This window comes from Scleropages formosus, chromosome 21, assembly GCF_900964775.1.
Source record: "Scleropages formosus chromosome 21, fSclFor1.1, whole genome shotgun sequence".
Classification (NCBI taxonomy): domain Eukaryota; kingdom Metazoa; phylum Chordata; class Actinopteri; order Osteoglossiformes; family Osteoglossidae; genus Scleropages; species Scleropages formosus.
In genome coordinates, this window is record NC_041826.1 from 12,619,163 (window position 1) to 12,636,055 (window position 16,893).

Consider the following 16,893-nt stretch of genomic DNA (forward strand, 5'->3'; position numbering starts at 1 on the left):
GGTGATTTGACAAATAGTTCTCTTGGGGTAAAATGCTCATTAGGCTGGAGGCCTCAAGCAGAAACACCAAGTGAATGCGGTAAGGTATGAATCCCTGTTCACATTTCACACTCCGCTTCTGAAACACCCAACTCAAGTAGGGAGGAAGTGCACACAGTACTAATGAAGCGCAAATGAACCTCAGAGAAAACGTCAAGACACATGATTTTCACTCTATGCGTTCACACCTACGGGGTTATGTAAAATACTTTATGGAATAAAAAAGCTAAAGGAGGGGTTAGATTCAGGCTCTTGATTTTTGTGATCTGCAAAGAGAACCAATTAAGACATGGGATTTTGAAAATGTATTAAAGCTAACAATGTGAATTCTCAAATGTTCCAAGTTGCTCTTGAAGGATGTGGAAGTTGCATTTCTTTCAAGGAAGAAAGAAAGAATAAAGAAGCATAGCTGTATTTTGGAAGGTTGTTGTTTTGTGTTACTCAGTAGACGTGAACTCTTTGCAAGCATATACTCTGTATAAAGTATCTCCAGGAAGTTCTGTCCTCCATGTGTTCTTTGGGTTGGAGGGCGTACATTGTCTGTTGTGTCCGTTGTTGCTGTGATTGAACCCATCCGTCTGGGTGCTGGTTGTCCTCTTCTTTTTCTCTTTGGCTCTCCCAAATCTTTGTAGAGAATCCAGTCTATGCATGACACGTCAAAAGTATGACATCTTCATCCTTTGAGTGTCCTGAGTTCAGACTTATTTACTCCAAGATCCATCTGTTTGCCTTCAACGTCTCTTCCAGCACTTCCGTTTCAATGAGTCCATGTGTTTTCCTAACAGTTCCACTAGCTCTGCTCCGAGATCGAAACCGGCAATTCAGTTCAAGTCAATGTATTTTTAGAGCCCTTCTCACACAGTGACACAGTGTGCTGAACAAAGGACTAGATACATAATACAAATAAAAGGTTTGCTATACATTAAATTATTAAAATAACTACATTAACTGCTAACACTGTAAGAGGGGGAAAAAAAACTTCTGGGGGTTGAAGTGGAAGCCAGTGGCTGCCCCCTCCACTCCTCCTGGGCATTCTAGTTTAAAAGAAGACTTTTAAGTCAACTTAAACAGTGACTTACAACACTGCCGCTAGATGCTAATGACATGTACAGTGTCTCTAAAGTGGTTGAGAGTCCACTACGTCCACTTAGATTGATGCAACCGGAGACCGTGCAGGTTTGCCCACCTGTTGGGAATTCTCCATCAAAGTGGACATTTCATTTGCTCATTTTGTTTGCTCCAGTGGTTTAGAGTCTGGGAGTAGCGAAGGCTCAAGTCTACTACTTCTCCAGGCAGAATGACACCATAATCCAGTCCTGCAAATAATTCCTGCGCTACATATACAGGATCTGCCCAGATGTCCCATCACACTCCTCACAACTCCTGGTTCTGGCCGTGTTGATATCCCACCTGGGTTACTGCAAATCCCATCTGTACTGTGTCTCTCTGTCTCCCAGTTACTCTGAACAGTCTGTTGCTTTGGAGAAAAGCCTCTGATAAATGGATGAACGTAAAGGTAAATGTCTGAACTGTGAAGCTTGTGACTCCTCGTGAATGGGAGCACTACGGGACTACAGGTTCAGAAGTTCTGAGTTCTTCCTGAGGGTCTAGCGAATATGGAGGAGTTCTAGGTAAAAGGGTGCAAATCCTTTATCTATCTTGTAGGGCATAGCTACAATCCTGAGGTGCATACAAGCTACCACACGAAATGCCTGGAGAGGGAAGAAGTGAGGAGGCATACAAGAATGCTTTGGCAGCTCAAGCACACTGAGCTGTATGATCTTGTCAAAGTGAATCTGTTGTTCAAACAAGCTTGGATTCTTACTGGGTGTGTCTGTTAGATAGTGGATGGCTGCAGGACATGGCAGAGATACGTCCCTGCTGCAGACATGCACTCCGATTCCACCGTAAAACATACACCCATGCAGACACCCTATGTATGGTGGCACAGTGAGTATCACTGCTGTCTCATAGCGCCTTGGTGGTACAAGAGGACGTGGGTTTGATCCCTGCTCGGTCTGTGTGGAGTTTGCATGTTCTCCCCATGTCTGTGTGGGTTTCCTCTGGGTGCTTCGATTTCCTCCCACAGTCCGAAGACCTGCTGTTCAGGTTCCCCCATAGTGTGTGTGTTCTACTGATGTATGGATGAGTGACCCGGTATAAGTAGTGTATCTAGCAGTGTAAGTCACCTTGGTGAATAAGGGGTGTGGGCTGATAACACTACATAGAGTTGAGAAGAAGGAGAAAAACATCTGCTGAATAAATAAATGTAAATACATCCAAAAGCATATAGGGGTGTGGTGGCGCAGTGGGTTGGACTGTGGTCCTACTCTCCGGTGGGTCTGGGGTTCGAGTCCTGCTTGGGGTGCCTTGTGACAGACTGGTGTCCTGTCCTGGGTGTGTCCCCTTACGCCCTGTGTTGCTGGGTAGGCTCCGGTTTCCCGTGACCCCGTCAGGGACGAGCGGTTCTGAAAGTGTGTGTGTGTGTACATCCAAAAGCCATCTAGTGGACCTAAGGCTCTGTACACCTTCTTTACCCTGGAGTCCTTTTGGAGCCCACCCTTGTGGTTACCATTGTTACACTTAGAGTGCCTTGTAAATTTTCAAAAAATTCTTGACTGCATAAGTCTTCACACCTTGTAAGCCAATTATTGCTGGAGCTTTTTGCAGAAATGACAGCCAAGACCAGCCTTGCATAACTGCGATTGAACCCTCATCCCAAAAAGCACTATGAACTATGAATATCTTTGAGGAGGAAGAAACTTACCACATTTACTTAGTTTTTATATATATCAGAGGACTGCCCTGTCTTCATTTAACCAATGTATTAATTTAGTTAATGCTTTGCATAATTTTAGTTTTCAAATAGACTGACCTAGTATGTCTCAAGGGGGGTGTGGTGGCACAGTGGCACAGTGGGTTGGACCGGGTCCTGCTCTCCTGTGGGTCTGGGGTTCGAGTCCTGCTTGGGGTGCCTTACGACGGACTGGCGTCCCGTCCTGGGTGTGTCCCCTTCCGCCCTGTGTGTTGCCGGGTTATGCTCCGGCTCCCCACGACCCCGTATGGGACAAATGGTTCAGACAGTGTGTGTGTGGTATGTCTTGAGGTTTCATAAATTTTTGCAAATGCACTGATTAATATTTAACTATTTCTTGTTTTGTTATATGGTCTAATAGCTTTAAGCTGACAGGATTCATGGGTACATACATACCCATTCTCTCAGTAATGCCTAAGCTGCCTTTGACTAAACACGGATTTTGTTGCACAAATGTAGCATTTGTATGCTTTGAAACGTTTAATTATTTGTACGTATTTTAACGTATCATGTATGGAGCGAAATGATTTCTGAAATCATTGTGATTTTTGAGAATGGTGCAACTTCTTGAAAACGACCCCAAATGCTAGTGTGCAAAACGAAGAGCCTTTCACACTTTGCAGTGTGGCAAGAAGCAGCTGTGAAAGCTCTCATGACCTCCTGCTGTGAAAGATGAGAATGAGCCTTGAAACAAATACCATACAAGTACAATCATGCACTTTGGCTTTCATATCAAGTAAAGTGAATATTGCTTTACAGGATGCTGTTTTTCTTTTTGGTTCTTCCAGTATTTCTTAGATGAAATAGTTACCTTTTGATTCTACAAAGTCACTTTACTCATAAGTAAATTAAAAGATGTTAAAATCCACGTTATACTGTAATTTATCTAAAAGCCAGTGTCACATCGTATTTTCCCACTCCCTACTTTTATTCTGACTCTAATATCAAAACTTTTTATGTTGCAATGCAGACTGCTATGTACTCTGACTTTTTTTTAAAAAAAAGGGATAACCTAATGTCAGAGGGTTTCAATACCACTGTAAAAATATTTAAAGAAATAGAAGAGACATTTACAAACCCACAACCAGAGGTGCGGTAGAGGTGAGGTGAAGCAGAGGTGTGGACTCGCATTTCACAAAGGAATTTTTTTATGGTGACTTAGAAACATGATCATGGTAAAGTCAAAGGCATGAAAACATTGCTGTACATGGACTGTTTTTTGACGTTCATTTAATGGAAAAAAAATCTAATTCTGTACCAGGCACAAGGCTGGGACACACACACACACACACCCAGGATAGGATGCCAGTCCATCGCAAGGCACCCCAAGCCGAACTCAAACCCCAGACCCACCAGAGAGCAGGACCCGGCCAAACCCGCTGCACCACTGCACCCCTTCACTCTTTTAAAGTTTAGTCAATATTGAAAAACTGCTAAAATATTGTCATTATGTTTTTATTGCGGGGGCGTGGTGGCGCAGTGGGTTGGTCCGGGTCCTGCTCTCGGGTGGGTCTAGGGTTCAAGTCCCACTTGGGGTGCCTTGCGGCGGACTGGCGTCCCGTCTTGGGTGTGTCCCCTCCCCCTCCGGCCTTACGCCCTGTGTTGCCGGGTAGGCTCTGGTTCCCCGCGACCCCGTATGGGATGAGCGGTTCAGAAAATGTGTGTGTGTGTGTGTTTTTATTGCAGGTCAGAGACATTTGCTGCTCTACAAAGGGAATCTGTGCAACATGTCCCCAAGGGCAGGAAAGGGAATGCGTTGGTGTGTGTCTGTGCACGTTGGACTTGTCATGCATTTGGTGTTATCCAGGCATGTGCTGGTTGTGCTGTGCAGAGGACCCTCCCCCATCTTAGGTAATCCTACCACACCTCCTGTCATCATCTGCAGGACGGCGCTATAAAAGGATCGTGGTCTGTCTAGCTGCACTGCACTCAATCCTCTTGAGCAAGAACAGAGTCACTAGGCCACCCAAAAGAGATCATGGCCTTTTCCAGCCGCAGCTTTGTGTCCTCTGGATCCGTTGGTGGAGCCATGCAGGGACCTTCCATGAGCTCCTCCTTCATTTCTATGTCAGGTGGAAGCCGAATGAGCGGTATAGGCGGTATGCGAGCTCCCAGTGTACATGCGGGTGCTGGCGGCTCTGGAATTCGCATCTCCAGAGTCCCTAGCATCTTCCCCGCAGTTGGTGGTGGTGGTGCTGCTGCTGGTGTCGGTTTTGGTGGTGGCTTTGGTGGCGGGTATAGTGGTGGCTTTGGCTTTGGTGGAGGTTCTGGAGGAGGCTTCAGCCTTGGGGATGGCCCTGAAATGAAGGCGACCACCAATGAGAAGGCCACGATGCAGAACCTAAATGACCGTCTGGCTTCCTACCTGGACAAAGTGCGCTCTCTAGAGAAGGCCAATGCTGAGCTGGAGCTGAAGATCCGCCAGTTTTTAGAAAACAAAACATCCCCAGCAACTCGTGATTTCAGTGCCTTTGAGGCCACCATCAGCGATCTCCAAGCCAAGGTAGGTCTTGAGTCACGGGAACAACATCCACATCAGTTTTCCAAATTCTTGCTGGTGACAGCTGGTTGCTTTCATTTCACTGCTGAAGTATAGATCCAGAGTAGCTTGGACATAACCCAACAGACAAAATAGCTCACAGAATGTTTCCTATCAAGCTGAGCAAAGAGGAGTCACTAGGAATTCTGGTCTTTTCCACAATTTTCCACAAGTTCAGCAGAACAAGGTGAAGCACAGACCCTTAGTTAATCTTATATAACCAGCTTAGGAAATATACACTAGTCTGTTTTTTAGTTCTGGCCTCCAGTACATGTTGTACTCTTTGTTCACATTTTATTAATCATTTTCTGTTCACTCATAATAGCACCACTACAGTAATTTGTACTGTTCCAAAGTAAGTTGTAGTGTATTACAATCATTTTTACTCACACTCAGATCCAGGATGCCACTCGAGTCAATGGGGGAATATATCTCAGCCTTGACAATGCCAAGCTGGCTGCTGATGACTTCAAACTCAAGTAAGACTTCCTATACCTGAAATATATTTGGCGTAGAGCAACCAGTTATGATAAAATTTGAAAGATGTAAAATTTTAATTTTCTTACTAAAGTGAATGCATTGAAGTGAAAACACACTGATGTCATCTTCTGCTGTGACCATTTTCTGCCATCACTTAGATATGAGAATGAGCTGGGGATGCGCCAGTCTGTGGAGGCTGACATTGCTGGGCTGAAGAGAGTTCTGGATGAGTTGACTTTGGCCAGAGCTGACCTGGAAATGCAGATTGAGGGCATGAAGGAGGAGCTGATCTTCCTCAAAAAGAACCATGAGGAGGTGAGTCTCAATAGAGCAGAGCTTTTATTCTCTATTTTAAGAATCCTCCTTTAGTTTGACTAGATGCACAGATCAGACTGAGACATAAGATACTGTACATAGATGAAAACTTTAGCTTTATTGATCCTGAGGGAAACTGCATGAGGCAACAGCAATGCACACACGACAAGGTTGAGACAGAAGACACAGCAATAACATTGCAATAAATAAATATCATACCTGGACAAGTATAGAAGCGTGGAAATAGACAGTGTGAATAAATCAAAGGAGTCCAGTCCCACCAGGGAAATAAGAGCCCAGTGCCACTGGAGCTCTGCCTCTGGAGCTCAGTTTCCTTTGAGAGCATTAGTGGCCACTGACAGGAACAGAGAGATGATAATAGAGGTCTAAAAAAAAAATCCTCCTTCCAAGTTCACTTCTTCAGCACTCAGACTCATTGGACTGATCCCACAGGAGCTCCTGGCCATGAAGACGCAGATGACCGGTCAGGTGCATGTGGAGGTGGACGCTGCACCACAAGAAGACCTTACCAGAGTACTGACTGAAATCCGAGAGCAGTATGAAGCTTTGGCTGCAAAGAACCAGAGAGACTTGGAATCCTGGTTCCACTCCAAGGTAGGAGACACCCATCTAAGTAGACCACATGAATGAACGTCACTGCCCAGTTCACACTGGTCCGTTACGCTTTGAGCCTGTCTAGATTTCTGTCTCCAGGGTCTATTTCTCTCATTTCCTGTAGACTGAGATGCTAAACAAGGAAGTCACTGCCAGCACAGAGAATCTGCAGTCGTCCAAGACTGAAATCACAGAACTTCGGCGAACTCTGCAAGGGCTGGAAATTGAGCTGCAGTCCGAGCTGAGCAAAGTAAGACATATAACCCAACTGAAACATCTGAGCCTAAGGATTTCCGAAGCGAGACTTGTGTTCACAATGCTCTGCTGCTTTCCTCATGAACCCTGCAGAAAGCGGCTCTGGAAGGGACTCTGGCCGACACGGAGCACCGCTACTCCATGCAGCTCTCAGCCATCCAGGTGCAGGTGAGCAACTTAGAAGAGCAGTTGGTGCAGCTGCGTGCTGACATGGAGCGCCAGAGCCAGGAGTACAAGATACTGCTGGATATCAAAACGCGACTGGAGTTGGAGATTGCTGAGTACAGAAGGCTGCTGGATGGAGAGGCCATCAGGCAAGTCTTTTGAACATTAACTTTGCAAATGAAATCAGCAAATCTCAGAATATTTCTTTGAACGTAATAATTGGTCATCTTTCCATGGCCCTGACTTTGCACATCGTGATCGCGGTGTGAATTCGATTCTGTCCTTTCCTTTCCTTTCCTTTTTAGCATCCCGTTGCCCTCTTCCACCTCCACCACAGCCCGCAAAGTGGTGACCATTATGGAGGAAATGGTGGACGGCAAGGTGGTATCGTCCGAAACCACCACCTTGAACACAAGTGGGTCAGACAAAGAAAAGAAATAAAACATCTTCAAAATCAATGCACTGGCCCCAGTTCTGTCAGCTATCAACTGAATCAACTGAATCAATTGAATCCAATAAAAAAATTCCAGCATAATATCATGTTCAGTGTCACTTTGTTGCAGTATGAAGATCAATGCAGCATACAAAACTGTTTTCAGCACGTTTTACAGCCGTTTTGTCGCTGTTTCATTATTGTACCTGACTTTTCACATGTTTGTAAAAATTGAACATTTTTGGTAAGCAAAACATAAATTTTACACGTGAACAAAATACTGAAGTTATTTACAATTAATATTTATTACATAATAATTTGTCAATGTAATTTTCCTTTTTTGTTTTAGCCTCCATGTCCCCGTTGTTATATTCTACCTTCCAGATAACGCAAATGATTAATAAATAATACCTTTCATATTTCCTCACAATTCAATATAAGACATGTATTTAAAATCAGGTTTGATATATAAAATATAGAAGGAGAGTGTCACAAAGAATATAAATGAGGTAAATAAACTAAAAAGGCAATTTGTAGATTGAGGTGCCTCATAGAAATCTAGACCAAGTTTCACCTTTGCTTGTCTGGGCGTTTTTAATTACTCTCAGACTTTCACAGAGAAATTGAACAAGAATATTCGAAAAACAACTACATAACGTGTTTCTGAAGAGTGAATGGAGGGAGCTAAAAAGAGATTCATATGAGAATGAGGATTCAACCAGGTTTGTGCTCATCTAGAAAAAAATGAAGCATAACAGTATAATAAACTGCATAATAATGAAATAAAACACAAGGCTTGCTCTCTGAGTAAAGCACACACACACACAGTTTCAGAACCGCTTGTCCCATACAGGGTTACGGGGAACCGGAGCCTAACCCGGCAACTCAGGGCGTAAGGCTGGAGGGGGAGGGGACACACCCAGGACGGGACGCCAGTCCGTCACAAGGCATCCCAAGCGGAACTCGAACCCCAGACCCACCGAAGAGCAGGACTGTGGTCCAACCCACTGTGCCACCGCGCCCCCTCTCGCTGAGTAAAGCAATACCACAGTAAAAAATAATGAATTTGTAGGGAAAAAAAACAAGAATAATCAGTTGACACCGGCTGCAGAAGTCTACGTGTTTTGATAAGAAGAATCTAGTTCATTAGTTCGGTAGGCAGAGTAGTACAGTTCGATTAGATGAATTAAAGAAAAATTCTTCATTTAATTGACCATTAATCTGAAAGAGGAAAAACACACTTTAGTTTCTTTTTTCACAGTTTGGTTTCTTTTCTCATCCTCGTGGCCTGGATGAGCGGTCAGGTCCATGCGGAGATGGACGCTTGTTGCTTTTGTCTGGGACATCACTAGGTGGTGCCACATTTTCATTTTCCACGTCTGTTTGATTTCTCTTTTCTTATTTGTTGATATAGAGAAAGATTTTCTCCAAACTAACTTACACTGTAAAGCCACTTAATACATACACACACACTGGCTGAAGCCACTTGTCCCGAGTGGGGTCGCAGTGAGCCGGAGTCTAACCCGGCAACACAGGGCATAAGGCTGGAGGGGGAGGAGACACACCCAGGACTGGACATCACTCCATTGCAAGGCACCCCAAGCGGGACTTGAACCCCAGACCCGTCAGAGAGCAGGATCCAGACAAACTCGCTGTGCCTCCGTGCCCCTCACTTAATATATGATTTTCTCATTTATACAATGGGACAGTTTTTACTGTATCAGTTGTGGACACGTACCTTACTCAAGGGTACTACTGCAGGATGGGGGATTTGAACCTAGTTCAAAGAGCTCATTTCATGTAACCATCACAAAGGTTACCTAGGAGGCTGTGGCACAATGTCAATGACTACCTGCATGCCTGGAGAGCATGTCAAGGCTAGAGATCCAGTCTCCTGTGTGTTGGACTGGACTGGTCTCGTCCAGTCTGGGCGTGGAAGACGAGCCCCAAAGGACCACATTGTACAGCATTGTTCTCCAGATTGTGCCTGTGTTCTTGCAGGTTGTGTCACATCGAAAAGACTAAACCTTTATTATGATCCTAATCACTGAGATTCACCCATGAGAGCCTTTCTCTCTGGCGGCTGCAGATGCTCCACTCTGTAATGAAGGGATTTTGTGAGATTTCCTGCTTCTTGGTCTCTTATTTTGGGAAAGAATTTTAATTTGCTTGTGAATGTCTGCAATTAAAGATAAGTGATTCTTACCGCAAAATAAAAGAGGGAAAGAATTTAATTTCTGCATCCTGCTTTTTAAACCGTATACAGTACTGCCTGAAAGTATGGTAAGCCTTTATGTCCCTCAGTTTCACCACAAAATGGTAATTTTATGAGAAGCAGTCTTTATCATTTGAGATAACAGGTGTGTAATGATCAGTTCCATATGTTGCTTTAGAGGAAATCATGCGTGTAGCAGAAACATAGAAGTCGCACAGGTATAAAAATAAGTGAACCCTGAGTTGCACTGATTAAACCAGATAGGGGAGTAGAATCATGTGTGTAAATCATGGTCATTTATTAATTTTGTAAGTTTGTTTTATTATTTTGTACAAGAATAATGACCATCCCTTGAGGGTTCACATACATTCAAGCCATACTGCATGTAAACTGACAGGCCTCGACGTGCGACGGCTGCAATGACTGTGGCTGCAAACATGCCAGTAAAACTGACGCCCCGGATCAAAATGAAGGAGGAAAGGCTAACAGATTTGCGAGCTGTGCACGAGCCGCACCCTTGTCGGTGGTGCCAGGTCACCCCCCCCCCCCCCCCCCCCCCAGTCCGTGCTCCTCCCGTTGAGTCAATACTCTTATTGGGCACAAAGTTCACCCGTGGCTGGCGCATTTCAACAAGCAAACATCTTACAGAAACTGCGCCAAGTGTAGGGAGTTCAGCTCGAGATAAATAATGAAATACGTGCATGGTGTTCTCCTTTCATATGAAATCATGCGTTTGCTTAATTTCATTTGTTATCATGCTCCAGTCAGAACTGCAGAGCTGCTCCTCGTCCCCCGGGCTCAAGTACGAGGGGTGGGGGGGTGTGATAGGGTTATGCAGTTTCTGCTGTTGTCTGAAAGGACCTTTTCCTTCTTCTTTGGCATTACTAATGTTGGAGGCAGCAGGGGGTGCAATAGCTATAGCTGCTGCCTTTGCATTTAACTGTTGCAGGTTCAAATCTCTCCACCTGCTCTAGTGCCCTCGATTCAGTATTTTCCCTCGACAGAGTACAAATTACCCGCTATTTCAATAGGTAAATCACTGCATGAGATGCTCTGAAGAAAAGCTTAAGCTCAATGAACGAATGTCATAGAAAAATAACTACTGATAGTTTCAGGTGAAGGATGTTGTCAGTATAACAGTGAAAGGACTAATTCTGAATAAAGCGTGGAGTAAATTTTGGCGTCTTTTTTTTGTATTTGTGTAGTGACAGACAGATAAATCACAGTAAAATAGAATAAAATGAAATACAACAAGAGTCCAAAAGCTTTTTTGCAGCAACAGATTTATTTTTAGAAGCGTATTTTGCTAGAAGGATAATGAGACAGTTGGTCTGTGTTCATCTGGATTCCCAATGAAAGAGTTTCCACTATCAGGCCTTTAATCTGTTGCTTCTCGTATAAAGGCGCTGCAAGCAAAGGTAAAGCGCGCTGCACATGTATACGGACACACACACGAACAGGCACGGCTGCCGGTGTGTGAGACGCTCCCGAACGGGCCCTCTGCCGCAGTGCCAAACGCTCGGCCTTCAGCTCACAGAGCGGACCGTTGGACCTGGGAGGAGCAAGACAGGTTCGTGTAGCACATCAACATGGTACACATAATTCGTGAGCGTCATTCGTGTGTTTTTTTTGGAGATTGGAAGAGAAAACAACAACCACCATCATGATGATTGCAAATGCAGTTCAGTTTTCTTACCTGTGCCTGGACCCCTGGAAGCGGGAAGAAAAGGAGACAAATGTGTGAAATTGTTGTTAAATGAAAAGTCATTTGACCTTCCTGTACATTATTTAAATGGTTGATATATATGTAATATAAAATTGTTTGTATTCATAAACGTCAAGTGGCATTTCGACAGACAGGCACATGAATACACACACACACACACACACACACACACACACACACACACAGAGAAACGTAGTAGCAGCAGACAGTTACAAGCATCGCTCACTAGACCTTTTAATGCGTTCTAACCAGTTGCATCGTCCCCAGGCCTTTTCTTACTTGGTCTCCTCCTTTTCCAGGAGGGCCCGGTAGGTGGCGATCTCCTGCTCCAGGCGACTCTTCACATCCAGCAGCATCTTGTACTCGTGGCCCTGCTGCTCGATGCTGGCTCGCACCTGTGCCAGATCAGCTTCCAGTATGTGGATCTGGTTCTGGAAGCCTGCGAGCATGGCGCTATAGCGATTTTCTGTTTCGGCCAGCGTGTTCTCCAAAGCTCCTTTCTGTAGAGCAGCGAAACGCCCCGCGTTACAGAGTTCCCAAGGTACTTTACATTATGAGCCACAGTTCCCTGAGGAACGTCCGTGACACAACGCTTTTGTGACTTGGCAACGTTAATACACGCAAATCTCTTTTTCTTCAGATGTCACAGCCTAAACCTGGAAAGACCAAACGACAGTAGTTTCACCCACCAGTGAAAACTTCCCCTCTGCTCATGTCCACGTTTCAGCTGACCTGTTCCCACCCCCAGCTATTCGACCCCTTTGTCAGCCCTTACAGAGTATAGTCACAGCTAATGTCACTGAAGCTGAAACCCATAACTGGTAGTCCAGAGCTAGAGCTCCTGCCTTTGGACCCAAACGTCACAGGTTCCAATCTCTCTCCAGCTGCAGTACCCTTGACCAAGGTACTTTCCCGAAATTTGCTCCAGGGAAATTACCCAGCTGTATAAGTAGGTACTGTAAATAAGTGAGGGGGGTGTGGTGGTGCAGTGGGTTGGACCAGGTCCTGCTCTCTGGTGGGTCTGGGGTTCGAGTCCCTCTTGGGGTGCCTTGCGATGGACTGGTGTCCCGTCCTGAGTGTGTCCCCTCCCCCTCCAGCCTTACGCCCTGAGTTGCCGGGTTAGGCTCCGGTTCCCCGCGACCCCGTATGGGACAAGCGGTTCAGAAAATGTATGTATGTGTAAATAAGTGTAAGTTGCTTTGGTGAGAAGTGCCAGCTAAATGAGTAAACCTAAATGTCATAAATGGACCATGAATGCCCCTGTGTGAATTCAGAGGATGCTGGAGCCCCAGACTGTCAGTGATGCCCTTCCCAGGTCTCACCATGCTGAGCTGGGACTGAAGCTCGATTTCCAGCCCCTGCAGGGTGCGCCTCAGGTCCGTGATCTCTGTCTTGCTCGTCTGAATTGTTTCCGTGCTGATGGCAACCTCCTTGGTCAGGACAGCGGACTGAGAGAAACAAACAAATGACCTTATTGTTGGAGTGTCTTCTGAGAGTACAGGTATCGATGATGTGGACATGCTTTAAAATCACATCTTTTGTACTTATTCTGTACAGTTAGACACCCTGCTGCCACAATTACCTGGTCGTTAAACCAGGCCTCTTGGTCGCGCCGGTGCTTCTCGGTGATGTTCTCGTACTGCATCCGCATCTCATCGAGCACCTTTTTCAGGTCCTGCTGTGGTGCGGCATCCACCTCCACGTTGACCGTACCAGTGAGCTGCGAACGCAGGGCTGCCAGATCCTGAGGGCCACAGCACAGGTGTCGGTTCTCCGTTCTTGCCGGTCAGAGCAGTACACGTATGACGTGAAGAAGAGGAGCCATTGAAAACACCTACCTCTTGATGGTTCTTCTTGAGGTAAGCGAGCTCGTCCTGCAGCCCTTCGATCTGCATCTCCAGGTCGGCCTTGGTCAGAGTGGTCTGGTCGAGGAGGCGGCGGAGGTTGGCGATGTCAGCCTCCACAGACTGGCGCATCATGAGCTCGTGTTCGTACCTGTGTGTTTTCAGTCACAGAATGAACGTCAGTGTTTCGTCCACTTAACGTGAGCCCATTTGTGGCTGAATGTCGACTCGTACTTTGTCCTGAAGTCATCAGCAGCCAGTTTCGAATTGTCGATCTGAAGAAGGACGTTGGCATTGTCCACGGTGGCAGCGGCGATCTGGAAGTGGAAAGATACAGTTTCACTGTACAAGTGGAAACAGGAGCGCAAAGTGAGCTCTTGCGTGCGGTCACAAATCTACAAGCTGCAGAAAGCACAGCACTTACGCGCAACGAAAATGAATGAAGACGCATGTTAAGGAATAACGGGCTCATTTGAAGCGGTTAAACGTTCAGGTCAGCGCTCAGGGCGGCTACATATGATGCTTGCTGCGTAAAACCAGAAAGAGTGCCGGTGCTCATACAAAACACTTTTCAGGATTTGAAAGAACACCCTCAGCAGACAATAACTAATGTTGACTTAATATTAATGTAGTTGGAATGGTTCCACTTTTTCGTTTGAAAATGATTAGAGACGCAATACTCGGACTGCTGTGTTTGGTGTCAGTGCGCACATTTTTGCCTTAAGTGATATTTCTGAGGAGCCCTTCTTTTACGCGCAGGCTCCGATGTGAACTTACTCGACAGCGCATTTGCCCCCCGTGAACGCAGCCGTTTCAGCGCCTAACAGGTCTATAAACTGCAACGTAAGTGCCCCGTTTTCAGCTTCTTTGTGCTGCCTGTTGTACTCATTTGTTCGCGCAGAAATCTCCATTTACGCAGATGAACGTGAGAAACGAGGCCGGTCTGCGTTTCGTGTTCTGTGCATCTGCGTTCTCCCCCTTGTGTTCCCCAAGAGGCTCACCTTGTCCTTCAGGTCGTTGATTGTCGCCCAGTAGGCGCTGTAGTCGCGCTGCGCAATTGGACCCTTTTTCTCACAGTGCTCACGGATCTTGGCCTCCAGCTCCGCATTGGCCTTCTCCAGAGATCGCACCTTGTCCAGGTAGCTGGCCAAGCGATCGTTGAGGTTCTGCATGGTGGCCTTCTCGTTGAGCTGGATTGATTCTGAATCCAGACCGCTAAAGCCCCCGGCACCCGCTCCGAAACCGGCACCCAACCCGGAGGAGACGGCGTGCATGCTGGTGGAGGCAATGCGACTTCCGTAACCTGGAGCCCCGTACATGCTGAATGCCTTGGGTGCGCTGGAGGTCGTGACCACCCTGCGCTGGGTGACAATGGAGCCACCGCTGAGCCCTCCGGGGCCGCTGCTGATGCGCATGCTATGGCGAGACATACTGCTGCACTCAAGTGTAGGAGAGAACGTGAGGAAGCTGGGAAGCAACTGCCTTGGCCAGGACCTTGGAGAAGATTGCAGCGGGAGCGAGGACAGCACGCTGCTCATATAGCCCCGGGGCGGGATGAAGAGGACGGCCCCCTGGCAGCAACACCCTGAGTGGTAGGCGTGCTCTCCGCCTAGGTAGCCCGTCCTGTTGACACACATGTTCGTGTCCGTGTTGCCCATCCCCCATAGCCCGCCACACCCTGTTTCTGCTCCCCTCTACTCCCACCCCTGGGGTGCAGCGCCTGCCAGCTCTGTTTTGCTTCTCAAAAGCTTACTTCATGAAGTCACCTCCTTCGTAAAGTTTACACAGACCGATGAGACAATAATCAGTCCAGATCATGAGTACAGATATTTGCACTAGTACTTAGTATTTTGTATGCACTTTTTTCAGTTGCCCGTAGCTTTATCTCTTCCGCAGATTAGCACGTAGAGGTATTTTAACTGAGTAACTTAAAACGGACACTTTGAAACGTGACACACTCAGATAATTACTGACTGCGAGGTGCCAAAGAGACTGCAAGGTGAACGCGAAGGTGAATGAAAGGAAGCGGCGTGTGGATGAGCAGCATGGCAAGCCACGCCTAGTAGTGACAGTCCCTGTAGTCAGTCCTGGACGAACAGAACATTTTACTGAATTCTCTTGCGTTCATATGAGGAGCCGAGGCAAACACAGAATCTTTTTTGTTTACGGACTCCGATAACTTTTCTTGTATAAACAATCATTTGCACCCCTGTAATCAAGTCCCATTAGAGCGGTTCTGCCTGCTTTCTGTCCACAATGTGTCTGACAGGGTGGAGCAAATGTGGAGTAAATGTGGAGTAAATGTGTGTACTCAAAGATCACGCAGACACTTTAGAAAAGTAAAGCGCTTTCCTCTTGTGATTTTATTCATTTGCCATGATGCTTTAATTTCTCGGATACTCTTCTTCAAAGCAGCTTACATTGATGGACCTGTGTCCATAGCAATTTACACTGATTTACCCATTTATACAGCTGGATAGTTTTTATTGGGGTTATCCAGTGTAAATACCTTGATCTGGAGTTTTACTGCAGTCCTACCTGCTTGCTTGTATTTGTCACTCTGTTTCTCATGCAATGCTCTCCTAACACATAAGAATTTAATGTTAAAGGTGGCGAACTTTCTTCTGGGACTAGCTCCAGCAGAGGAAGGGTGGAGCCGTCCTCTACGGTCCTCTCAGCCATTGTTCTAATCATCCCATATCCCCCAGGTTCCTTCACACAGTTCAGCAACATCACGCTCCCTGGACAGCAGCCATACCAGCTTATGGGAGCCAGTTGTGTGCCAGCGTTTGAGAGGAGGACACCCAAGTCATTTCACAAAACTCCCAGATCACGTTCACACAGCTATTCACCATAGTGCGTGCGGGACGAACCCCTTGGCTGTCGGGGTACTACATACAAAACACTCAGTGGGGGTTTGTTGCACATGTAAAATCCCACTGGTGTGAGACGTCTGTGTGGCAGGCTGTGGCCTGTTGGACATTACCACAGTAAAGGGTGTGGTTCAAGTGTACGCTGCTCTTGGACTGATGCTGGAACTGAACCAAAAGCAACAAAGCCGAAGTGTGTGCTTTGTAGGAGGAGGGGAGGGTGCAAAGCCCAGCCTTGGATCACAGTCCACATTCTCACCACACCAGGTAGCGCTGACAGGTACTGCTCAACAACAGCAAATGCTCTCTGTCTTACTTTACATTTACATTTATATTTACATAAATGAGAATAAACTATGTATACACATACTGTATGTATATTACACACACACACACATTTTCGGAACCGCTTGTCCCATACGGGGTCGCGGGGAACTGGAGTCTACCCGGCAACACAGGGCGTAAGGCCAGAGGGGGGAGGGGACACACCCAGGACGGGACGCCAGTCCATCGCAAGGCACCCGAAGCGGGACTCGAACCCCAGACCCACTAGAGAGGAGGACCTGGTCCAACCCACCGTGC

General features: G+C 46.4%; 2 protein-coding genes across 2 annotated transcripts; one reads left to right on the forward strand and one right to left on the reverse strand.

The window, feature by feature from the left end:
- The first annotated feature begins 4,759 nt into the window (after nt 1–4,759).
- LOC108918768 (keratin, type I cytoskeletal 50 kDa-like) lies at nt 4,760–7,758 on the forward strand. Its single transcript, XM_018726290.2, has 7 exons — nt 4,760–5,357; nt 5,790–5,872; nt 6,032–6,188; nt 6,642–6,803; nt 6,928–7,053; nt 7,152–7,372; nt 7,529–7,758. The coding sequence occupies exons 1-7, from the start codon at nt 4,833–4,835 to the stop codon at nt 7,662–7,664; spliced, it is 1,410 nt and encodes a 469-aa protein (XP_018581806.1). The 5' UTR covers nt 4,760–4,832; the 3' UTR covers nt 7,665–7,758.
- Nucleotides 7,759–11,137: 3,379 nt separating this feature from the next.
- LOC108918767 (keratin, type I cytoskeletal 19-like) lies at nt 11,138–15,083 on the reverse strand. The gene is made up of 8 exons (XM_018726289.2): nt 14,443–15,083; nt 13,676–13,758; nt 13,436–13,592; nt 13,180–13,341; nt 12,920–13,045; nt 11,877–12,097; nt 11,568–11,581; nt 11,138–11,423 (listed from the first exon to the last, which is right to left on the reverse strand). Exons 1-8 carry the CDS (start codon nt 15,076–15,078, stop codon nt 11,398–11,400), a joined length of 1,425 nt encoding a protein of 474 aa, XP_018581805.2. The 5' UTR covers nt 15,079–15,083; the 3' UTR covers nt 11,138–11,397.
- Nucleotides 15,084–16,893: the final 1,810 nt, after the last annotated feature.

What these genes read in the sequence shown, in the direction of transcription:
- LOC108918768 (XM_018726290.2), top strand. Translation starts at nt 4,833, where the DNA reads ATGGCCTTTTCCAGCCGCAGCTTTGTGTCCTCTGGATCCGTTGGTGGA. An exon ending in TCAGCGATCTCCAAGCCAAG is followed by an intron (nt 5,358 to 5,789) that starts GTAGGTCTTGAG and finishes ACTCACACTCAG; the next exon opens with ATCCAGGATGCCACTCGAGT. An exon ending in TCAAAAAGAACCATGAGGAG is followed by an intron (nt 6,189 to 6,641) that starts GTGAGTCTCAAT and finishes CTGATCCCACAG; the next exon opens with GAGCTCCTGGCCATGAAGAC.
- LOC108918767 (XM_018726289.2), bottom strand. Translation starts at nt 15,078, where the DNA reads ATGTGTGTCAACAGGACGGGCTACCTAGGCGGAGAGCACGCCTACCAC. An exon ending in AGGCCTGGTTTAACGACCAG is followed by an intron (nt 13,046 to 13,179) that starts GTAATTGTGGCA and finishes TGTTTCTCTCAG; the next exon opens with TCCGCTGTCCTGACCAAGGA. An exon ending in TTCAGTCCCAGCTCAGCATG is followed by an intron (nt 12,098 to 12,919) that starts GTGAGACCTGGG and finishes GCTGCTCTACAG; the next exon opens with AAAGGAGCTTTGGAGAACAC.